At 32.6% G+C, this 26303-nt stretch overlaps 1 protein-coding gene across 2 annotated transcripts in view; it reads left to right on the top strand.

Annotated features, from left to right (window-relative positions):
• The first annotated feature begins 533 nt into the window (after positions 1–533).
• LOC111045760 (SWI/SNF complex subunit SMARCC2) overlaps positions 534–26303 on the top strand; it is a 46936-nt gene continuing 21166 nt past the window's right edge. The window contains exons 1-9 of one of the 2 annotated variants that reach the window (XM_039425749.1): positions 534–739; positions 2583–2702; positions 4162–4275; positions 7537–7705; positions 13382–13581; positions 17085–17183; positions 17694–17806; positions 22112–22239; positions 25807–25937. In XM_039425749.1, coding sequence (XP_039281683.1) covers positions 623–739; positions 2583–2702; positions 4162–4275; positions 7537–7705; positions 13382–13581; positions 17085–17183; positions 17694–17806; positions 22112–22239; positions 25807–25937 — 1191 coding nt within the window. In that variant the 5' untranslated portion in view covers positions 534–622. The remainder of the gene's footprint in view (positions 740–2582; positions 2703–4161; positions 4276–7536; positions 7706–13381; positions 13582–17084; positions 17184–17693; positions 17807–22111; positions 22240–25806; positions 25938–26303) is intronic. The other variant, XM_039425750.1, reaches the window with a different exon arrangement.

Genomic DNA, 26303 nt, shown 5'->3' with positions numbered 1-26303 from the left:
TTTGAACAACCCCATCACCTTAGCACTGTGGATAAGTGGTATAATGGTGGAGACTCATCCCATCATCATAACCTAGGCTTAAAATACTTCTAGAAAGTCGCCTTTGTAAAATAATAAATGAAAATAAATAGACTCTGGAGTTAAAAATAATATTGTCTTCCAAACTTTTCCCTCTATAACCCTTCTCCATTGACTGGACTATTTATAAATTAATATAGCCTCCATATAGTTAGACAAAATATTGAGATTTCAAAGACAACTATTTTCAATATACACATCTTTCTTTAAATTTACTTTTCATTTTCAGCCTTAGATAATACTACTTGCATTAGCAATAATTATTAGGCTATTTTCTCCAACAGTTCATTTTGAGTAGTTTTATGCAGCACTAATAGCACAGAATGCTAATAGACTAAATTCAAAAACTGCGGCTTTTGAGTCTACTTGTAAATCTATACACTAGAGTTCGCTTTCAATCTTGTGTGTCATTCGCTCTCTCTCTCTGTGAATCAGCCGGCTCTCTCTCTTGCCGGTTTCCGCCATATTGATTTTTTAGGAAAGTGAGGTTTGGTGTTGGTTTGTGGCGTCTTTCTTTCTGTTGTCTTCGTGTTAATTTCACAAAATGTTGGCCTTAGAGCCAAAAAAGGATGGTGGACCAAACGTAAAATTCTTTGAAGCTCCTGATACAATATCACAATTTGATGGAATTAAAGCATGGATGCAAAAGAATTGCAAAAAGGTTAGTGGCTACATAGATTCTTTCTATTGTACCTAATTTGGTTTGTTGTTGGAGCCATAGTTTTTATTTTTGAAGCTTTTTGAAATTTACAGTTTTTATCTTATCTACCAATTACTATACTAAATAATTGAGATTTGTAAGTATTAATTTACAGTATCTTTGTAAACATTTCAGAAGTTAATTGTAGTAGGTAACATTCTTGGGCTTCTTTACATTGTAAACAAACTGGCTAGGTAGTAGATACTCCAACTCCAACTATGTAGTTTTCACTTGATGTTTACTATAATTCATGTTCTTTTAAAACTTAGTCTTAGAATTAGCAAAAGCTTTTAATTCTTTTAAGAATATATTTTTTGTATTAATGATGATCTTTATTTGCTGGGATAACTTACTTGGGAAATTATCATATAATTATAACTTTTACAAAAAAATTGTACTTTTGGTTATGTTTTACATGAAAAGGTAGATAATATTGATCAATATTACTTTTTAAATACATAATTTCTTCAATTAGTAACTTAGTAATTAGTTACAAAGCTTGAAGTTTTGAATACTGGGTAGGTAGCCTAAGTTAGATACCAAAGTTAGTTTTAGTCAAACAAAAATTAGCCGTTCATCAGTTCTAGAATTGTTGAAAATTTATTAGCACAAATAAGTAAACCTATTCTTATTACTACTCTTAAGTACAATTTTTAAAAAGATCAGCGTTCAGGAGAGTACCTACAACATATTTTGTCTAAATCTAATTCCTACCTGAATTACAAAATCATTATTGCATACTTACTTATCTCTCATTATTTAGGCTACAGGTCTACTTAGACTACGTAATAATTTATTACGGTTTTGAGTTAGAAATAATATAAGTTTAGTAAGTTATAAAAACTTGCAACTTGCCTCATTATTTAGGCTACAGGTCTACTTACGTAATAATTTATTACGGTTTTGAGTTAGAAATAATATTAGTTTAGTAAGTTATAAAAACTTGCAACTTTATCACTTGAATTTCCAGTCCAAAAATGTATGAAATGAACAAAACGTTTAATTTAGCTTGTTTAATTTAGTTATTTTAAAAATACAATTACATTATAAGTACTACTGTTAAGCTTATTATAAATCACTTAATAGGAAAGAAAAAATAGAATATTGAACTAACTTTTCAATAGTTGCTAATTTTTCTTCTCAAGAATTATAATTCGAATTAGCATCACAAAGCTTCCTGTAGGGCCAAGTTTATATTAGAGATTATAAAAATAATTTGTCCTTCACTGAATTAAAAGAAATTTCAACTAGGAGGATTTAGATATTATATACGGTAGATAATAATTGAATAAAGTTTTATGTGCTAGATTAGGAGTACAGTAATTCCGCAAGCATATTAATTACTTGATTCGTCTTCGCCGTAGTTCGATGACCGGGGATACGTCAAAATCTCCTTCCTCCAGTGGGGGTTTACGACAGTTTGTCGTCCCGTCAAGTGCTGGTAGTTATGGTCCTGGTTAAACTCTGTGGGCGCGGAGTATGATTGGGCCATCAGAAACTGCTTCAGTGCAGTGTGACCGACAGGTCTGTCGTCCTCCAGTGCCTTCAGGGTATTTGGCAGCAGGTTGGAAAAGAAAGCTCCCGCTTTTGAAAATCATCAATCCAATTATTAGTTTTATGAATCAACATAACTTCTCACCTTCAAAAAATCTTTTATAAAATATCATTTTGACAATCCAGTGTATTCTACACAAATGTACTCCAGGGTCCAGGTTTTTATTGAAAAAAATGTGCTTTTAATATTTCTTTTCTTGTTCAGGTTATTGTAAAAATGTTTCTAACATAGGAAATGTTTGTGTTACAGTACGTACAAACCGATCCACCAAACAGCAAGGGTCTGGCAACTCTTGTGATGCAGCTAATCCAATTCCAGGAGGATAATTTTGGTAAAAATGTTAATAAACCTCTGCTTACTAGGCTTCCGGTGAGTAGTAGTATTTGTTATCAAACATAATGTCTTCAATGGTTGAGTCTTAATGTGATAATCATTCTACCGTTTTCTTGGAAATTATCCAGTCATATGAAAGCTTTTTAATCCAAACTATCTTCTTGTCAACACATTGCATCGACCTGACTTGAACATTTTCAAATTTTAATATTTTATATTGTGAATGAAGCTCTTGGAAATCTGAAGAACTTAGTTCTTTGCAGATTGCAAGATAGTAATTGATATTCATGTACTAGTCTTGTTGGTTTGTAAACAAGGTAATAATATATGAAATGACAATTCTTTTGTATAAATATTAGATTTTTTAAAGTATTTTTGAATCTTGTAATGAATGAGTGAAGTGTCCTCTGATTCGCTGTGTTCAAAGTTGATGACTAATGTGCCTATTTTTACTTTGTCTTTTACGTTGTGTATGCATACGAAAGGTTTTCTCTATGTCTTTGTATATAAACCTGCGTTATTGATTAATTGGTTAGAAGTAATTATCGATAGAGCTTCCCATATTTTAAATTGAAATTAATCTAAATTGAAATATTTTCAAAAGAAATTCCCACTTTCAACTTGTTGAAAGTTGAAATGTTCCCACTTCATGCATCTCAGCTTTTATTCATAGTATTAATTAATTTATTTTATTTTTATTTATTAGTAGTACCAGATTTAAGATTGGCTTCCTTTGCTATACTCTCATACCATTTTCAAAACATTTTATATTTCTTTCAAGTAACTAGTCTTATAGAATTTTGTTTTTGAATGAATATTCTGTAAGTATCAAAAAAGAGTTTTAATTTATCAGTTTTTAAATTGAATTGCACAGATATTGACGAATTCAGCTTTTTATTGTCATATTAGAACATTGACATGTTTGTAAAAACATCATTGAGTTGTAGTTGTCTCTCCTAAATCGCTAAATGTTTAGTTTTCTCAGTGGCAGCGTCTACAAAAATTGCTGGTAGTTCAACTCTGAAATCAGAAGATTATATTCAATTTTAGTTTTGTTCAAAGACAGAATATAGCAAATTTAAATTTTTCAGTTCTAATTGAAACTTGATTAGGTATAAACATCAATGCGAACCTAGCTGCTATCGTCATTTTGAGGTGTGCCCTCCACTTGAAAGTTCCACACAAACTGCAGTAATCAGTGATAAGAAGATACTGGAAATTGATAATTTCAAAGATAAAAATTTAACGAAACCTGTGTGAGAAAGGACCATTTTCAATAATCATTAAATTTTGGTCTATGATGATAATGTGGAATGTGTAATGGAAGATGATTTTTAATTTCAATAATATATAATTTAGGCTACTTATTAATTTTTAAAGTTGTATTTATGCTAATTTTTAATTCTATTTCATTTTTTATGATTTTGTTTTCAAATTTTATATTCTCTATTTTTGAACTGTGTTAACATGTGGATGTGTGACGTAATTTTTTTAGATGCGTTGCTTCCTGGATTTCAAGCCAGGGGGCGCACTGTGCCATATTCTGGCTGCTATGTACAAGTTCAAGATAGAACAGGGCTGGAGAAGATTCGATTTCCAGGTCAGTAAGGTATGGATTTGCGGGCAGCTCACCACACACTAACTCTCGTTCAATAATCCGTATGGAGGTCGGACAATCCGAATCGGGTGACGTCTTGCTTTCAACTGCAATGTTTCATGTCGCTACTTTCAGAATCGATAAGTTTTCCTTCCTCCCTTGCTATTTTCCTGTTTTAAGATTGGGTTCACAATGTCAAGTTTCCGAAGTCGGTCAGTCCTTATGTAATGTCATTTTCTAAGACATTCTACAATTGATGCACGATTGATGCACCAATTCATTAATTAATTGAAAAACTGTCGCCTTTATTAGGTATCTATTTAAACCCACAAGTTGACTTTCTCCATTATAATTAATTTTCAATTAAACCTTGTCTTCGTTTATTTCAAAAAGCATTAGTACCTTTCAAAGTAGTAGTACCTTGTACTTTTTTCTCCCCACCTCCATACTATCTGAAGGGTCAAGTGGCTATTATCCCCTCATCTGTGCCCTCCCTCCCCCCGAAACTTATCCATTCAGGGTAGAAATGAAGACATTTATCTGAATTACTAGACATCTAACAAATATGTTTTTTCAGTAAACAATCCCTTCGTAATTCCTGTCAGTCATGATTTAATAGCTTTCGTTTTTGATTTCGAAAGAGCACCATAACATTTCAGTTGGAAATTGTCGACGCCTCCTCTTTCGGTATCCGACCGTAGTTGTTATGCACGTTGCACAGCTTTATATGTTACTTTTTATGTTTGTGAATTTTTGTGTTCTTAGAAACTTTATGTCTGTGTCTGTGTACCTGTGCTTCAGTCGACCCTACGCACTGCCTAGTATGGTATGCTTCAGGTAACATTTATCATAGTTATTTTCATTTTTCGCCGAGTTTAGTATGCTTCAAGTGCTATCATTTTTTCGCCTAGGGCTTGCTCTCAGTGTTTCGCTAGATTGTGTTGTCTATTATGTGCTAAACTTTATGTATTGAATCCCAAGCATTACAATAATGGAATCAATAAACGTGCCCTAGCCAAAAACTTCTGCTCTTGAATTTTGGGCTAAATAAACTGTCCAAATTAGGGTTATGAAGAATAAATAAACTGTCTTTACAAATTGGTTATCAACAATTTTGTATATAAATAATAAAATGTCCAAATGAGAGTTCCATAAAAATGTACATGAAACATTAAAAATAATTTAAACTGTATAATTTTAAGTTTTCAAGTCAATATAATATTTGAAATAATTGAAAAACAACTAACAAACTCTTGGGAATAGTATATAATATTGAAAAATATCTCGCCAAAAACTCCCAACATTTCCACTATTGTCTTGTTCACCTCGCATTATTATTTTTTTACATTTTACTCCTTCGTTAACGCTGAATGATGTTTAGGAGTTATCTACCCAAATATACAAAGTTAATTGACTTGAGAAATTTTTATTGTTAATTCTTGGTGTGAATATTAGAATTACCTACCCGGTGGTTTGGCATGCAAGAAAAAACAGTTTCTCTCCTAGTGTTCCATAAACACTGTACCGTGAGATGTCCATATCCTTGGCTAATACTTCTTAAAAAAAATTATGAAACCCTAGATACAAGATTGAAATTTCGCACCACATATATTTCCACCAAGTCTCAACTTGTTTCATTCAAAGTATCAATCTTACATGAATAGAGCTTTCCCCAATCTATTCGAAACTAAACCAACCTTCTCAGGTAGGATCACCATAACATGGTTCAAACAGCGTGGTCCGGTCAAAAAACTCTGATAGAGCCTCCTAACCATTAAAAACCTTTTCAATAGAAGTAAAGCGTGTTTTATTAACAATAAGTGGTGAATAATATAATTATTATATTATGTTCATAATGCAAGTTTTCATTTGAATATTATTATGGTATACCCTAAATTATCTTGATTGTTGCTTGGGATATCTTGTCTGCTTTGTATAAAGCAATGTTGCATTTTCCAAAGCATTCATCACCTCGTTTTACTGATTCTATTCTCTCCTAAATTCTTCATGTTTACTTTTTCTCCATCCCCCTTCAAAGATTATTGGATAATATACAACAAATTTACTCAACTATAAATCATTCTCATTATACAGGGTGTTTCAGAAGTAGTGTCGAACATTTTAGGGTATTGTTCCTGGATGATAGGAGACTATTTGAAGTGTCCAAAACTCAGCGGTTTTTTCACTTCGGAATTTTTAACTCAAGAACGAAATGTTGTATTAGTCTGAAATTTGGCATAAATTTTTATGCTATAAAGATTCAACTTTAAAATTCTCAAAGTCCATTCTTTCACTTATGAGATAGAGATAAATCCCATTGAAAAAGACTTTAAAAAAAGTTCATCCTAATTATTTACTTGTAAAAATACAATTTGTAACGAGAATCAGCTCAATACATTTTCATAAAAAAAACTCACCGTGTGTTTTATTATATCTACTGCCTTTACTTAATATTATTAGTATGTTTATAAATTGAGATTGAACTTTTAGTTGATGTGCAAAAATATTCCGGCCATTTGTAAAGATTAAAGTAGATCCGATGTCCAAAATCAACATATATTATCCACCTTGAGTAAACATTAAAGGGACATTCTAGTTTTTAATTATGAATATATTTTCCCCAACTTACATTACGGTACCTTACTATCCATACAACCAACTGCTGTAATTTTTTCACTCATTATTTATTTGATAGAGCAAATAATACAATAGACAGAAATGAATGAACAGGCTGCTGTCCAAAACTTCTTCTATTTCATAATTTTGTCTCAAATCGTCCAAATATTATACTATAGGTAAAATATTATATTGTAGGTCATACTCAACCAGCCTTACAACAGTCAGTGAACTTATTGCTTCTAAATTGTACTTCTGGCATTGAAAGGAAAGTGAGAAATGGTTGAATGTAATGAAAACATGCATCTGAGTAGTTTGTCCTGTTTGCATGTATCAGTGATTTTGTGCCAGTTAACCAGTGTGACTAACATATTTTTTTCACCAATGACAATTTATTATTATCAATAATTATTATCTATTCAATCTAGTTGCAATTCTGTAATATATTTTTTTGAATTTATTTTAATTTGAAAGCAGTTTCTAGTTTTTTTATTGGCTACCAATTTCTCGAGAATGTTTCAAAATGAATTTCAATAAGTAGTAGTTAGGTACAATATTTTTACATTGAATTTGTTGATTAGCATGTAAGAGTGTTTTTGCTGCTCGTTTCTGGTAATACTATGTATTTATTGGATGTTCTATTGTAATTTATTTCAGAGCCCTTCTAGAATGGATCGCAACGTTGAAATGCTGATGAGTGTGGAGAAGGCACTGGTGCAGAATAAGTGCCTGACAATGCCTTCTGTATTTATTCGGCCCGACGTCGACAAAGCCACAGCCACCAAAGTCAAGGATGTCATTAAAAGGCATCAGGGTACAGTAGCAGGTAAAAATAGTATATCAACTACTCAATAGTACATAGATTCAAAAAGTAAAAATATTCGAACTGACAACCTTTTATTAACAAGTTGCGCTACGATCTCCGCCACTGAAACCAACCGCTCGGTCATCACACTATTTCAATTGGATCTATGCAGGTGTGTAGAATGGAGACAAAAATTAATGGAAAATTGAATAGTGTATTTGTTTATTTATCATATTACTAGCCGTTAGGCTCGCTTCGCTCGCCATATCCGTCTAGCCAGGGGGATCCGCCCCCTGGACCCCCGATTGGATCGTCCAAAAATGAGATCAGCGGGCTCGCTTCGCTCGCCTGCATTTTTCATTTGAGCATGCTTCATTCCATCAGAAAGTCAAAGTACTGAGAAAACGCAGAAAAGCTGAGAAAAACACTGATTTTGGGCGTATATTTGATGAAATATTTAATTCACCTCATCACAAATGTTTTAGACCCTAGCTAAACCTCTGTACCAAATTTGAACATTTTCTGTCTATTACTTGATGAAAGAACTGAGAAAACGCAAAAAACCGCTAATTCTAGGCGTATCTTTGGCGTTATTTCAATTTCCTTCTAACACAACATTATTACACCCCAGCTGAGCGTCTGTAGTAAATTTGAACATTTTATGTTCATTTGTTCCCGATAAAGCTGAGAAAGCGCAAAAAACGCTAATTTTGGGCGTATCTTTGACGTTATTGCAAATGCCTTCTAACACAACATTATTACACCCTAGCTGAGCTTCTGTATTAAATTCGAACAATTTCTGTTCTTTTGTTCTCAATAAATCTGAGAAAAAGCAATTAAACGCTGGAAAAACGCTAATTCAAGTTTCAAGCTTATTGTTTACATCAGAAATTCAACAAAATAAAAAACATCTCATCAGATACGTATAACTAACAATTTAAAGATACTAGGCACTTCTGAAAGGTTAATTTGGCACGATATCATAATGTATCAATAATACAGTAGAAATTAACTTTAAACTTATAAGTACACAACTCATATCAACATTTTGGAATAATGTAACTGATGATGGAAATGAACCTTAACATTTTATGTGAGAACCGATGCAAACAAAAATACCATTCACAAAAGAGCTTCCGCAAAGCCCTTGTCCGTGAATAGGAGTTTGAATAATGGGACATATGAAAAAGATAAGACACACACACACGCATTCACACAGTCATCAATATTCGACAATTGACACATCAGAGCATTCCCCTCATTACATATATCTCATAGTGATATAAACTTCATGTGAACAGTAGGGAGGAAGCCACCACCTATAAATCGACCAATAGGTATTTTAAGGCAGAAAAAAAATTTAAGACAAGAGAGAAGAAGAAGAAAAATGTTTAGGTTTTATGACAATTTATTTACTTCGCTTACCACTCTGAAGAAATTTCCAAAGGTGAATGAAGCCATAGCCAACACTTCGTTTTACGGATGAATTGTTTGCAAATTTTCAGCTTCCTTATTTCCTCAGGAAGGATATTGTGAAATTTTGGTCCCAGAAAAATGAAACATCTTTGAAAGGTGGTACAGTTGGGTTTGGGAAGTTTCACCAGCATTCGTGTAGTTTGCCGTGTAACCAAACTGTCTTGTCCAATATTTTCCATCAAATATCTATCCCCACTCATTTTATAAAACAGGGATAGAACTTTCAACACATACATATATCTAAAAGGGAGAATCCCCAATGATTTAAACATAGGAAAAGTATGAGCCCGTCTACTAGCACCATAAATGACCCTAATGACAGAATTTTGTAGAACTACAAGATTTTTAAAATGTGACATGAATGTGGAAGCATAGCAAGAAATGCCATACTCCAACCTACAATTGAAAAAAGCAAAATACATCATGCGAAGATTAGATACAGGGAAGAGCTCTCTTAATCGATAAAATGTCTCTACTAAATATAGAAGGTACCTTTTTATTTTTCTTATGTGAAAGTCCCAAGTTAAACTCTGGTCCAAAATCAATTCTAAATATTTGACGGATTCTGATTGTTTTATAACTTCACAGTCACAACCCACCGAATCACATCCAAATTGATGGTATTTAATAGGATCTGGGAAATAGAAAGTTGCTGACAAAGAGAAGTTTATGTAGGAGGTTTTAGCTGCATCAATTGCTAATTTGTTGCAATCAAACCAACATCGCAGATCAAATAGATCATGCTGAATCATTCTATGCAATTCTCTTTCGTCTTTGGCTGAGTATGCTAGGGCTGTGTCATCAGCAAAGGATGTAATGGATCCATTGAAAGTATGAGAAAATAAATCATTAATGTACACTAAAAATAGTATTGTACCCCCAAAACTGATCCTTGTGGGACACCATATTATTTTAACCATTGCCAAATCACTATCACTGTTAGAAATTGAAACATATTGTTTGCGATCTGACAAATATTATCTCAGCCACATGTTAGCCACCCCACGGATTCCAGCAGCACGAAGTTTTTCCAAAAGGATATTGTGCTCTACAGTGTCAAATGCTTTTCTTATGTCTAAAAATAGACCTGAAAAAGGATATATATATTTTTTTAAAGTTTTTCAAAAATTTTTGAAAAAACAGAGTAATGAGATGGGTCTGTAATTTGAGATTTTTGTATTAGATCCACTTTTGAATATCGGGATCACTTTTGCAGTTTTGAGTCTAATTGGGAATTTACCCTCTGAAAAGCTCGCATTAAAGATGTGACACAAAATAGGTACTATTGCATAAGATATTGATTTTATTAAATTAGATTATATATTATCAGGTCCCGGAGACTTTCCTTTTTTCAATATTTTTATTTCAGATAATAATTCAAAAAAAGTTATGGGTTTTAGAAAGAAAGAGTTACAGAAATTAATAGTTTTGAATTTTCTATTATAATTATCATTCATCGATTCATCTGGATCATGTATAGAAGAAATTATTTCTTGTGGTATGTTTAAGAAATATTCATTGAATTTATTTGCGATGATTTTTTCATCAATCAAAACACTATTTCCGCAATGCAGATGTATAGGCTTTTTTTTAGAAGTAGCTTGACCGCAATGATCATTGATGATCTCCCACTGCTTCTTTACAGGAAAAGTCTTCAATTTTGAGAAGTATTTATATTTTTGTTCTTTTATCAATTTATTTATATTACTCTTTGCAGTTAAAAAATCATGTTTATAATTATTATTTTGGGGATATTTCTTGTGTTTTTTTGTAAAGTTTATCACGATTTCTAATTGCAAGGCAAATGCTATCTGTCATCCATGTTTTCAAGTGCTTATTATTTTCAAAAGAATTTTTGCGCTGGTAAGTGCACTGATTTATATAGTTGAGGAGTACATTTTAATTTTGGGCGTATCTTTGACGTTATTGCAAATTATTTCTAACACAACATTTTTACACCCTGGATGAGCTTCTGTCTTAAATTTGAACATTTTCTGTTCATTTGTTCTCGATAAAGCTGAGAAAACGCTAAAAAACGCTGGAAAACCCAGATTTTGGGCGTATCTTTGGAAAATTTTCCAAATCCATTCTTAGTGCGCCTCTAAAGGGCCAACTGAACATACCTACCAAATTTGAACGTTTTTGGTCCGGTAGATTTTTAGTTCTGCGAGTGAGTGAGTGCCATTTCGCTTTTATATATATATATATATATATATATATATATATATATATTATATATATATATATATATAGGTGATTCATAATTATGGTAACATATTTTAATACGTGATAGTAGAGGTAAAAATAAGAAAAAAAGTTCATATAAACATATAATATATCCATAAACGCTTCATTAGCGAGTTATACAGAGTGAAAGATTTCGCCCAGAATTCAGTTCCTCTGGTGAAATACACCGATGCTGAATTGTTTGGGGACTAGTTTTTGAAAAACTTATGCTGGATATAATGGAAAAATATCTGAAAAATTGAATAAAACTAGTCTGAAGCTGTAGTGTGAGTAGTTTTTGAGAAAAAGTTGAAATATGCAAAAAATCTAAGTAGAAAAACATAGACTTCTACGTTTGATGCCCAATAACTTTCTTTAATGACCAGTAAACAAATAATTTTTCGCAATAAAAATCGTAGAGAATTTAATTCTGAAAAGAATTATGTAAGCTGTGTAAACTAAATTCAAATAAAAGTTGAATAAAATGTATTCTTATGTAGTACATTACACCACAAAAATTTGCTGTTTTACGAGGAGAGAACTAATAACTCATAGGTTGTAGCTGATTGCAAATAAAACATGGATTCTAATAACAGCTGTTCCAAAACAGCTGATTTATTATGTTTTAAATAAAATATTTAAAATAAATTATCAGCTAAAAATTATTTTCAGAAATATAAAAAAAAAATATGCAGGCAGACCCCGATCTACTATGACTGTTGAGTTAGAAGAACAAGTTCTTAATGAAATTTATGAACATCCAGAGAAGAGCACGAGAGAATTGTCAGTGCAGTTTAATGTCAATCAATCTATTATTTGGAGGATACTAAAATAGCAACAATTACATCCATACCACCTCCAGAAAGTTCATACTCTATTGCCACGAGACTGTATTCCCTGTGCTGGTATTTGCCGATGGTTTTTAGTAAAACTTGTTTACCCAAACTTTTTAACAACCGTTTTATTTACCGACGAGGCACACTCTACAAGAACAGCTATCGTTAACGTCCACAACCAACATATTTGGGCAGCTGAGAATCCTCATGCTATCAATCCTAATCTTCCACAACATCAGTTTTCAGTAAACATTTGGGCAGGAATCATAGGAGATCATCTACTTCTGTTCGAGCTTCCTCCCAGGCTTAATGGCATAATCAACTAGTCTTTTGGTATAAGTTTAATGTCATTTAGATATGCTACTTTCATATAAAAAAAACTTTTTAAAAAAACCGAATATTTTATTTGCAATCAGCTACAACTTATGAGTTATTAGTTCTCTCCTCATAAAACAGAAAATTGTTGTGGTGTAATGTACTACATAAGAATACATTTTATTCAACTTTTATTTGAATTTAGTTTACACAGCTTACATAATTCTTTTAAGAATTAAATTCTCTACAATTTTTATTGCGAAAAATTATTTGTTTACTGGTCATTAAAGAAAGTTATTGGGCAACAAACGTAGAAGTCTGTGTTTTTCTACTTAGATTTTTTGCATATTTCAACTTTTTTCTCAAAAACTACTCACACTACAGCTTCCAGACTAGTTTTATTCAATTTTTCAGATATTTTTCCATATGAATACAGCATTAGTTTTTCAAAAACTAGTCCCCAAACAATTCAGCATCGGTGTATTTCACCAGAGGAACTGAATTCTGGGTGAAATCTTTCACCCTGTATAGCTCGCTAATGAAGCGTTTATGGATATATGTTTATATGAACTTTTTTTCTTATTATTACCTCTACTATCACGTATTAAAATATGTTACCATAATTATGAATCACCCTGTATAGAATATAGATAGATGTACAAATACTTGTCAAGGGAAAAGGCACTACAGACTCATGCTCAAAACTGTCTCATTTCCAATTTATACTATACTGTCCGAATCAAAATGTCACACTTTTCAAAAAACAATTCACACTCTTCAAAGCTCAGAAAAACGAGCAAATTTTGAATCCAATAGATATAATTGATTTTGTACTGTTGTGTAGATACGGAGGAGGAGGCGACACACGTCATCTACCCGGCGTCAGACCCTCTGGACGAAGAGTACGCGCGACCCTCATTCAAGCGAGACCGCATGGTGATGATGCACTGGTACTACTTCCCCGACTCCTACGACTCCTGGGTCAGCGTCGACCTGCCTGTCGATCCGCCAGACTCGCCCGCCACGCACACCTCGCAGTGGAAGGTAAGCAATCACATCTCACAGCATTCTATTCAATTGACTCTCTAGTTTGGGTTAATTTGTTATTCTACTTATCAAGCTAATTGGTAACAATTAAATTTATGATCGAATTCACTCAAGACACTTTGAATTCACAGGATTGGGTGAATTTGATTTTGTACACATTCTGTTGAGGGCATTACAATAAAACAACACTATTATTTTCACAGTGGAAGGTAATCATCACAACTCAATTCACTCTAATCGTTTTGAGAGAATTTGCTCTATACAGGTTTCGTGACGGGAAACTAACATTTAAACAAATTATAAATAGAAGTTGTGGACTTTATAATTAATTATTCAGTGAACGTTTACTCCACTATTTCAATGTCAAAAAATGGTTTATTCTGACAGAACTAACTTCTTATAATATGCAGTATGAATATGAAAATAATATCGTTAAGATAGTGTACATTTTCACGGTAACAATTTGGAAACTCTCTCTGAAGTTAGCCTCCACTCTCTCCAATAGTTGAGATTGATGTGAGTGACTTCTGATCAATCGCTTGTCGCAGTTCGACTAAAATTTAAAGGTTTTGTTTCATTCTACACAGACTTGAAATATCCTCAAGAAAAATCACACATCAAAAGATCGCTCTGAACAATCGTAAACTATTGGAGAGAGTGGAGGCTAATTTCATTTCAGAGAGCGTTTCTATAGGGTGAATCAATTCTATTATACTATTTACATATTGCAGAGTGCGCACTGGACTCCAGTTACTGGAGGTTGACGGTTTTAATTAACGTAGTATCTAGCCAACTGGAAAACAACTTTAAATGCATGTTAATTTCCTTTATAACATCGAAGCTCATTACTCAATACTTTTGGAGGCAAGATTGAAGTCTCTTCTCAAAATCCTTCATCAATAATTTCAGCAGGAATCAGTTGAAATTTTTTATTGAAGATAGATAGTTTATTAGTCCAGTCTATAGACATAAAAAAGGGGGTGTGCTTGCAATATACAGAGTGGGTGAAAAGTCCGAGAACGGCTTAATATCTCATACACAAAGATAATTTGACGGTGGGTGTGATTGGGGATCCTACTCAAATTGAAAAAACTACTTTATAATGACTAAAAATCTGGTCCGCCATCTTGGATCCGCCACATTGAATGCAACTTCATTTTTTTAAATAGGAAGGTGGTCGTGCGATACATGATTTCGATAGGGAATTTGAAGAAAAAAATGAATGGTGGAAACCGCATATCGATATCTCAAACCGTTTCGGAAATATTCACATTATTAATCAATACTATTCAAAGCAGAAAAGAGAGAGAAAAGTATGAGAACGGCTTAGTATCTCATAAAAAGAAGTGATTCCATGGTGGGTGAGATTACTGATGTTACTTGAATTGAAAATACTACTTTACTATGACTTTAAAAATCTGGTCTGCCATCTTGGATCCGCCATTTTGAATGCAACTTTATTTTTTACTTTCCTTGCCCTATTACCATAGGTTAGAAAAGTATTGCTTTCCGGAAAAAATTAAGGTACCCCAATTTCCAAATTTCTATACGTTTCAAGGTCCCCTGAATCCAAAAAAGTGGTTCTTGGGTATTGATCTGTGTGTGTGTGTGTGTACACGATATCTCATCTCCTAATTAACGGAATGACTTGAAATTTGGAACTCAAGGTCCTTACACTATAAGGATCCAACACGAACAATTTCGATCAAATGTAATTCAAGGTGGCGGCTAAAATGGCGAAAATGTTGTCAAAAACAGTTTTTTTCGCGATTTTCTCAAAAACGGCTCTAACGATTTTAATGAAATTCATACCTAAAATAGTCATTGATAAGCTCTATCAACTGCCACAAGTCCCATACCTGTAAAAATTTCAGGAGCTCCGCCCCATCTATGCAAAGTTTGATTCTAGAATCCCAATTATCAGGCTTCAGATACACTTTAAACAAAAACTTTCTTGCGGAAATGATTGAACATGAAAATCTCTACAATTAATGTTCAGTAACATTTTCACCTAAAATTGAAAATAAGCTTGAAATTCGAGAAATTGTGATTATAATCACAATGTTGCAAACTGTTGGCAACTATTGATTCTATTAAATCATTCACTATGAAGAGATAGCAGACATCGTGTGTCTCCAGCGTTATTGTCCTGTCACCAGCTGGCTCAGATCTTTGAAAAGTAGACTTGAAATGCTCGGGAACACTAGCGTCAGGCCGTCAGGTGATCAATTTTCATAACGGCAAGGAAAGTTGTGTGAGTGCTCCACACCAGATTTTTTAAATAGGAAGGTGGTCATGCAATACATGATTTCAATACAGAATTTCAAGGAAAAAAGAATGGTGAAAACCGCACATCGATATCGCAAACCGTTCAGAAGATATTAACATTATCAATCAGTACCATGCAAATCAGAAATGAAATACATGAGTGGTATTGATTAATAATGTGAATATCTTCTAAACGGTTTGAGATATCGATATGCGATTTTCGCCATTCATTTTTTCTTGAAATTCCGTATCGAAATCATGTATTTAAAAAAATTAAGTTGCATTCAAAATGGCGGATCCAAGATGGCGGACCAGATTTTTGAAGTCATAGAAAGTAGTGAAGTATTTTCAATTCGAGTAACATCCCCAATCACACCCACCTTGGAATCAATTCTTTTTATGAGATACTAAGACGTTCTCAGACTTTTTTCTCTCTTTCCTGCTTTGAATAGTATTGATTAATAAAGTGAATATTTCCGAAACGGTTTGAGATATCGATATGCGGTTTCCGCCATTCATTTTTTCTTGAAATTCCCTATCGAATTCATGTATCGCATGACCACCTTCCTATTTATAAAAAATGAAGTTGTATTCAATATGGCGGATCCAAGATGGCTGACCAGATTTTTAAAGTAATTTTAAAGTAGTATTTCAATTTGAGTTGGATCCCCAATCACACCCATCGTCAAATTACCTTTGTCTATGAGATATTAAGCCGTTCTCTGACTTTTTACCCACTCTGTATATTGTAGTTCTGTTTTTTTTTTTTATATATTATTTGGATGCATGAGAGAATTATAACTCAGTACTCATTACTCAGTATTTTATAATATAAAAAAGGCAAGAGCAAATTTTTTGTCCGATGGCTTTGGCGAAAATAGCTGGAAGCAGGAAAATTATCCGAAAATACGAGGTTTTTGGGCCACTCTGTATCTAGCACAAGGAAATTCATTTTGCATGAAAAAATTGGTTCTGGACTTCTCTCATGTATCCAAATGATCTATTAAAAAATCAGAACTACAATATATATTGCAAGCAACAATCAATGTATATAGTGACTGGACTATATAATTATGTAGTATATGATAGAGGAGAGGGTATTGTAAATACATCATCTATTGACGTGCTTCTAAAAATCCTTATTTTGCCTCTGTTCCTATTATTTTCTTACTAGTTTTTAGTCGGTTTCTTGGTGCAATTTTCATTTAAATCAATTATATTCTTGAATTCAGGTTTCCGCGTCTTGGGCTTTGGACCTGGATCAATACAATGAATGGATGAACGAAGAAGACTATGAAGTTGACGAAAATGGGAGGAAAAAAGTTCACAGGGTGAGATGATTTGAAATATAAAATTTTATAGAGTGTACTCATAATAATATTCTATTGCTTAATAAACCCAGCCATGAGAATGTAATTTGAATTTAATTTGGTACAATATCATTTTCTTTTTATATTCTATAAAAAAGCTCTTCCTATTTAGTGTATGAAAAATTATGTATTCATAAAGAGTTTTTCAATTAAGAATAACTTTTTATCATTTTTGCCAACTCAATAATAATAATAATAATAATAATAATATCCTCCATTCTGCAGGATAGTTATATCACTATCAATTCTTAATCACGGTACTTATCAGTTATTTTCAATATTACAAAGTAACTATAATAATAACTAGAAATGTAATCATTCAATGAATAAATACAGTAGTTTGATGGCCAATCAATTATTACCAAACTATTTTATATAATAATTTTCATTTTTTTATATTCTATGTAAAAGTGTTGTAATGGCAATAAATTGAATGCATTGAATTTTGAAAATGATAATTATTACTTGCAGTTGAGATTGACAGTGGATGATCTGATGAGTACATCGGATCCAGAAAGAACAAAGAAAAAGCAAAAGAGAAAGAGATCACCATCTCCTCCCGTGAAAATGGGAAAGAGAAAGAGGTTAGTATTCATTAAAATTACAATCAAAATTTATATTTTTAATTTTTAGCTCTTGAAAAAATTAAAGCCTTATCTAGATAAACATTCAAGTACTCCCATTTGTGTTAATGATGATATTCATAGTACAAGAAGTCAATTCAAGTTGTTCAATTCTTCTTCTATTTTATTTCAATATTCGAACACATGAATGCAGAGGATCTGAGAATCGGAAAAGTCAGTATAACCAGTATAAAGACCAAATCTCTAGAATTGAGTTATCTACAATATGCAATTATTATAATTTTATTTATTCAAAAAGTGAAGTTTAAACTTGAAAAATCAATTTTAAAAAATATTTTGTCAAATATAGCCTATTAAATAATGTATATAAATTTTATTGCAGTTACAAAGTTACTGGCAGCTTTATTGTATTTATATAGGAAAATGTTACATTATTATGTTGTCCAGTCAAGGAAAGGTTATAGAGGGAAAAGTTGGGAAGACAAATTTTGACCCAGCAGTTCTGTTTAGGGTAGTAAGGAGGTAAACATATCAAAAGTCCCCACCCCTACCCCCTATGCTAAGGGGGTGGGGGTGGTTTAAAGGTACCATTTTTTTGGTTTCTCGCATAAGACTATGTATCCTAAGGACTTGACTGAATTAATTTATAACAAATTAAAGCTTACATAATTTCCTACAATATTCGTTCTTAAAAGTTTTTTATATCTCCTCTACTAGTTTTCGAGATATCAGCTCTTGAAGGTGTTACATTTTAGAATAAAACACGTTTGCCACCAATTTTGTTTCTATTTTTGATTTTATAACGTTTTAAAAATCGACGGGAAGAGTCCATGCTGATTATTAGCTGATAGAGCATTAAATTTTCTTCAATTTGATGTAAAATTTCACACTTTTACGAATTTCCCTACACCTTTTGCAGCAGATTTAGTTTTGAGTGTGATATCTCCATTTTTGCAACAACAGACCAATTTACAAAGGAATTTGGAGGGAATGTTTTAAACAAAATTTTTGACTCTGCAGTTTTGTTGAGATTAGTTAGGAGGAGAACATATCAAAAATCCCAATTCCTAACTCATGTACGGTACTAAGGGCATGAGGGTGGTTTAAAAGTTGCATTTTTCAGCGTTTTGCTTCTACGCTCATATCTTGAAAATAATGAGTTCAACCGACATAACTAACTATTAAAAAAATGAAGCTTGATAAATTCTCTACACTTTTTGTTCAGTAAAATTTTGTGATATTCATTTCCCGAGATATTTGCTCTTGAAGGTGTATAATTGTTGAAATAACAGGTTTTTATCCAATGTGTTGCTCTTTCAGGGCTTTCAACTCTCCAACAATGCATCATAGGAACTGATCCTTATCTTAGGTTTGTAGAGCATCGAATTCTCTTTGAAATGATATATTATTCCACTACTCCAAGTTTTCCTTTCATTGTTATAGCAGCTTCAATGTAGGGTGTGAAATTTTCGTTGATGCAACAATTGAACGTTTGACAATGACATTTGAAGGGGGTGTCTGTGACACAATTTTTGACTCTGCAGCTTGATTTGGAGTAGTTTGTAGGTGAACATAGCAAAAGTGCGCATCTTTATTCCCTCTGTTGAAAGTGTGGAACCGCTGAGTTGACACTTGTTGCAGCAACGAAAATTTCACCCCCTACATTGATGCTGCTATAATAATGAAATGAAAACTTGGAATAGTGGAATAATACATCATTTGAAAGAGAATTCAATGCTCTACAAACCTAAAGATCACATCTTATGCTTCATTGTTGGAGAGTTATAAGTCCTGAAAGAGCAACACATTGGATAAAAACATGCTATTTCAACAATTACTCACCTTCAAGAGCGAATATCTCGGGAACTTTTGGGAATATCACAAAATTTTACTGAACAAAAAGTGTAGAGAATTTATCAAGCTTCATTTTTTAATAGTTAGTTATGTCGGTTGAACTAATTTCAAGATAATATGAGCGTGGAAGCAAAACGCTGAAAAATGCAACTTTTAAACCACCCTCATGCCCTTAGTACCGTACATGAGTTAGGAATTGGGATTTTTGATATGTTCTCCTCCTAACTAATCTCAACAAAGCTGCAGAGTCAAAAATTTTGTTTAAAACATTCCCTCCAAATTCCTTTGTAAATTGGTCTATTGTTGCAAAAATGGAGATTTCACAATATCTGTAAGACGGCAGTATTCTGGAAATAATGAACTCAAGTATTGAGTTGACTTTGTTAGGTTGGCATCAACCAACTAATTTCAAGTTGAAGAACTAATTAAAATGCATTTATCGCGAAAAAATTGATTGGGAACTGCTACTTCAAAAATAGGATCAATTGATAGAAGCAGCTCCCGCCATGAAAGTTTGTTTTATAAACAGAAAAATTATCTATACTCTCAGGAATAGAAATAAAAATATAAATCTTAGTACCCTTTTTAAAATTATTTAATTTGTTATATAATAATAGATTTATTTATTAATATTATATATATATATATTATATTTAATAAATATTTATATATTAATAAATGCCACGAATTTTTTCGTTAATATATATAGGAATTAGGTTTAATTAGCAAATTAAATTAGAAATTTCAAGAAAGGTTTATAAAAAGGGCACTTTGTTCCGTGGATGTTTTTTTACAAGAGAAATATTTGATCAAAATAAGGGGAAAGACGGCAGTATTCTGGAAATAATAAACTCAAGTATAAATACCTCTACAGTGATTTATTTATCAGAATAATTTATTTACACAAACAAGGTCATATACACTACTAGCAGGGCACCCGTGCTTCGCTACGTGAATTGAAATATATGATTATTTTTGTAAAATATTTATAACCTAAATTCTACCAAAGTCGTTATAATCGTTCTTGAGATCCATCATACAAACAAAAATTGCTTGCTGAATAAGTGAAATAATAAATAAATATGATCTCGTCACTGTCATAGAATTTTATATCCGGAAAGGTGGTGCTCTCCGTAGATGAAAATAGGATCAATTGATAGAAGCAGCTCCCGCCATGAAAGTTTGTTTTATAAACAGAAAAATTATCTATACTCTCAGGAATAGAAATAAAAATATAAATCTTAGTACCCTTTTTAAAATTATTTAATCACGACATGTTTCGACCGTATAATGACAGTATCAAGTGATTGGAAAATAAATAATAAATAATATAATATTCCCAGGAATAGCTCTGATTGAAGTAGCAGTTCCCAATCAATTTTTTCGCGATAAATGCATTTTAATTAGTTCTTCAACTTAAAATTAGTTGGTTGGTGCCAACCTAACAAAGTCAACTCAACTTAATGCCAACCTGACAAAATTATTAATTTAGTTGCCAGTTAACATCTTTTTCAAAGAGTTGTTCTCTCGAGATTATAGTTCTATATTAACATATGGTAAGCTATGGACATTTCAATTATAATTAAGATATTTGAAGAAGAATATACATGCTAAAAGACGAACTTTAAACCCTTAAAAACCACCCTTAGAGTAAAAATATCACCAAAAGATTTCTTAGTGAGCACCTAGGACTTATAAGGATGCTATATTTCAAGTGAGTGAGTCAGTGAGATAAGAATTTTTGACCGAGCGAAGTGAGGTCTAAGATTCAAGTCGACGGTTTGGCATTTCTCTTAATGTTTAAATGTTGCGCATTTACGGCGAAACGCGGTAATAGACTTTCATGAAATTTGACAGGTATGTTCTTTTTTTAATTGCGCGTCGACGTATATATAAGGTTTTTGGGAATTTTGCATTTCAAGGATAATATAAAAGGGAAAAGGATCCTCCTTCATACGCCAATATTACCGTAAAGGTCAGACTATAGAATTCATCATAAATCAGCTGACAAGTGATTACACAGATGTGTCGAAAGGCCAGTCTATTGCTGTATTTCCATAAGGTCTTTAGTTTCAATCAGGTACTTGTGGATGAGATTACTGCGTGAGGTCTACTGTTCACAGAACTACTAGTATAATAGTATAGATTTACGATTACATGAAGGTATAGTCGCAGGTATTACCGGCTGACGATTGTCTAATGAAGCTGTAAATGTGTGTTTATATATTATATTGTATTGTGTTAACTTGAATAATACATCAATATTTTTATTCTATCCTATTCTATAGGATCATAGAATACTATGAGTTTAATATGCGTTTCATTCCGGATTCAAACCGCTACTGATCAAACAGCTGATCAATAATCGTTCAAACCGATATGATGCATATGGGCCTAATCTATTGAGAAGTTGAACTGTATATGGCTTTGAAATGTAATGTATGGTGGCAGTGGTCGCAGTCCAGCCGTGGTGAACCCGAAGAAGGTGAAGAGTGAGGAGGAGGCCGACGACCTGACCAAGGACATGGATGAGCCCACTCCGGAGCCTAACGTGCAGGAGGTGACTGTGCCCAAGCCAGGTACGCATTACACCCATTCACATTCAAACAATACATCACATCCGTGTCCCGTTCCAGCTAGTACGGGGCTGGCTCTGAACAATGCTTTTCCATCTTCCTCGGTCATCGTTCGTCCTCAACCTTCGTCATCTGTATCCTCTCTTCTCCACTTCGTTGACCACTGTGTCTTTTCATCATTAGCCCAGTCAATGAAGGTCCAAAAAATCAATTTCGATCCGAAAATTAAATAAAAGCTGAATTTCTCACCATCGATAGAACCCTCACAGAGGGTCATTCTCCCAAAAGTCCCAAGAAATCCCCCTGGAACTTTCCCCCCAGCCCCCTAAAACATGAAAAATGCAGGTAATCACGGAAAATCAAATATATCTGTAACCATTGATCGGAAAGAGTTCTATTATATGTCATTCGATTCGTTATATAATGGACTACAATATCAGATTTCTTCATTTTTTTCAATAAAACGAACAGTTTTCTTGATAAAAAAGTATATTGTATGTAGAAATTTAGGGGGGTAGCGATTTTATTTTTTGTTTTCTCCGATTAACTTCGAAGCAAGTGATTTAAAAGAAGAATGAGCTCTATGGACTACAATATCAGATCTCTTCATTTTTTCAATAAAACGAACAGTTTTCTTGATAAAATAATATAAATGTAAAAATTTAGGGGGGTTGCGATTTTTTTTTTGTTTTCTCCGATTAACTTCTTCGAAGCAAGTGATTTAAAAGAAAAATGAGCTCTATAATCCACGGGTCACCAGCGGGCAAAGTTTTTCTTTTGCTGTGATGCCATATATAATAAGTAAATTATATTTAATATGTAAGAGATATTATGATTTTGTATTATTATTTTCTTTTTTAAGTTGAACTTGTATTTGTTTAAATTTATTATTCATAATTTGTGATTCGCTCTTTATTTGTGATGTTTTTTTTTTTTTTTTTTTAAATGGCAAATAAATGATTTGATTTGATTTGATTTGAAAAATCAATGTAGCACTTTAATTGTATATTACAATGTAGCCATTGATGTATATTGTTACGTATTTGCGATTTGATTTGACGCCGTGGAAGGGGAAACAGCTGACGCGGTACAGCGCGGCTGACTCTCTTCTTCATAGTAAATAGTAAATCAATTATCTCTGTAACCATTAATCGGGGAAAGATCTATCATATGTCATTCGATTCGTTACATTATTGACTACAATATTAGACGTATTCATTTTCTCAATAAAACAAACAGTTTCCTTGATAAAATAATATATTATATGGAAAAATGTAAGGGTTTTTCGATTTGATTTTTTGTTTTCTCCGATTAACTTTGAAGCAAATGATTTTAAAGAAAAATGAGCCACATAAGTAATGTCGGCAAATTATTAATTTTTCATTGCAAATCCATTGATGTGTATTGTTATGTATTTGCGATTCAATTTGACGCTGTGGAAGGGGAAGCAGCCGACGCGGCTGATTCCCTTCACTATAGTAAACAGTAATAGTACTGCTTTCTACATTGCATCGTATTTACACTCTGGCGCTCAAAACAATCAATTTTGTCTATTGTTTTGACATGTTCTGAATCTAGATTTTCACTTTCAATACTCTACCGGATATTATAATTTTCTTGATTTATCTACGCTGATGATAAAAATAAGGCTTTCGTTGTATGCTCACAGAATTTATTAATTTGAAGTGTACCTTCTCAAATACGAGTCACACGTATCATAATTTGATAACTCTAGTTTCAGATATTGATGTTCTTCAATAAAGTTTGTAGATTATGACGTGTCCGACTTCTTCATCTTATCCTTATTTTGTGAAAAATGAAGATTCAAAATTTCTTTTCCTAGCTTTTTTGTGTTTCTTCTTGTTTGATTACTCTTTATAATTCATATATTTGATAATGGAATGAATATCATCGGATCGATTGAACAAAGAAAATAAAAGGGTAGGTATTTAATTAAACTAAAGTAAAGATTTTAGAAAATAAAAGTAAAAGGAATTTGAAACAAATAACAAAATTTCTAGCAATAATGCAACTTTTCCACATCAATGGATTTGCAATGAAAAATTAATAATTTGCCGACATTACTTATGTGGCTCATTTTTCTTTAAAATCATTTGCTTCAAAGTTAATCGGAGAAAACAAAAAATCAAATCGAAAAACCCTTACATTTTTCCATATAATATATTATTTTATCAAGGAAACTGTTTGTTTTATTGAGAAAATGAATACGTCTAATATTGTAGTCAATAATGTAACGAATCGAATGACATATGATAGATCTTTCCCCGATTAATGGTTACAGAGATAATTGATTTACTATTTACTATGAAGAAGAGAGTCAGCCGCGCTGTACCGCGTCAGCTGTTTCCCCTTCCACGGCGTCAAATCAAATCGCAAATACGTAACAATATACATCAATGGCTACATTGTAATAATTCATATTAAACTATTTCACCACTTGCAATATTAGTCATGTATTGTAAGATTTACTTCTAACTGTACCCAACAGAACAATACATCATATTATAGTTTACATTAAATGATTAACATTTAAATTCATACAATACATGACGTTTGTACGTGATAAGGAATTGACTATATTTTATCAAGTATCGTATTTCACAAATATGAACAGAATACAAGTGTGAAGCTATTACTCTAACTGTGGAATCTAACTGTTTTTAACAGATTTTTTTTGTGAAGCCACAAATTCTGAGCAGTGCTCAAGTGGCATACAACATGTCATTTTAAGAACGGAATCATATAAATGCTCTAAAAAACTCCTCAATGGTGTAAGGACAAGCCTCTACAAGTGTCCTAGTTATTTTTTATACAAATAATTTGTAGTTGCTACACAGCCTGATATCCTCTGGAATACAATTAAAAAACTTGAGTCCTGAATAATACGGACCCTCTTCGAGGAGAGTCAGTCTATGAATAGAGAACTGGAATAATCCTGCATTTTACCTCGTGTTTTATAAGTATGACAAATTCGGTTAGCATCAGAAATGTTTTTGTTTGAACGGCTGGGTCGCAATGTCACCAACCTGAGCCAAGACTACGATATAATTATTCTCTCACCAGTTTTATCTGCCGTGGCTTCAGAGACTTTTTCCCAAATTTTGTTTTTCTTGATTATATTTCTATATTCTTGATGCTTGTGATCAAATAAAATCCTGTATTCTCTGATATTTTCAATCAATTCATCATCAACTTCACTAAACCTTCTAGTCAATTTTAAATTAATCCCGGTCTTATCTTTGACTTTAGCATGCTGGATCTTCTGTGAGATATTTGAGGTTAGAATTCCCTGCTGATGGCCGAGAGACTGCTTCTGGAGGAGTGCTGCTGCAATCGAACGCGTACGAAGTATGGTTCGCAGTAAAAAATGTGCATAAACGAAAACGCTCCTATGATTTAACACAGAAGCAGTCGGCCATTTTGTTCGAGCCCGACCCGGTCGCGGTTGACGTGGGATAAGTTCGCATAAACGAAAACGTACCTTAAGTGAGTAAAAATGAAGAACAAAATGAATTACCACCATATTAAGTGATACTCTTATTGTTGCAGGCTCTTCAACTTCGTCGAAAAAGGATAGCGAATCTCAGCCAATAAAGAGTGGCACAGTTGCTGATTTGGATGAAGAAATGGATAAGGGTGAAGACAGTCAAACCGGCAAGATGTCTGATACAAACACTCAGGTTTGTCACTTTTACTCATTCTGGTTTTCCAGTTTTGTTGATAATATTCAATAATAGATAGATAATTGACTTAATTTTATGCTTTATAAATTACAAGCATTGTGGGCTCAATTCATTCAACCCACAATGATAAGATATACCAAGTTATATTTGGTTTTATTTATTTATTCATTTTTTTTTTTAGATTACGTCCTAAAGACTCCAGTCATGGAGTATAAGACAAGTCATGTTATTACATAATAATTCTAACACTAAGTAGTTCAACCTAGTGTAGGTTTGAAAGGAATTCTTGTACACTATAAAAAGCTCTATCAACTAAATATTTTTTCATTTGTTTTTTGAAAATCTTCAAATCATCATTACTTT

The sequence above is a fragment of the Nilaparvata lugens genome, chromosome 4 (genome assembly GCF_014356525.2).
Source record: "Nilaparvata lugens isolate BPH chromosome 4, ASM1435652v1, whole genome shotgun sequence".
NCBI lineage: Eukaryota > Metazoa > Arthropoda > Insecta > Hemiptera > Delphacidae > Nilaparvata > Nilaparvata lugens.
The sequence above is the reverse complement of the archived record's forward strand: the minus strand, read 5'-3'. Positions and strand labels throughout refer to the sequence as shown.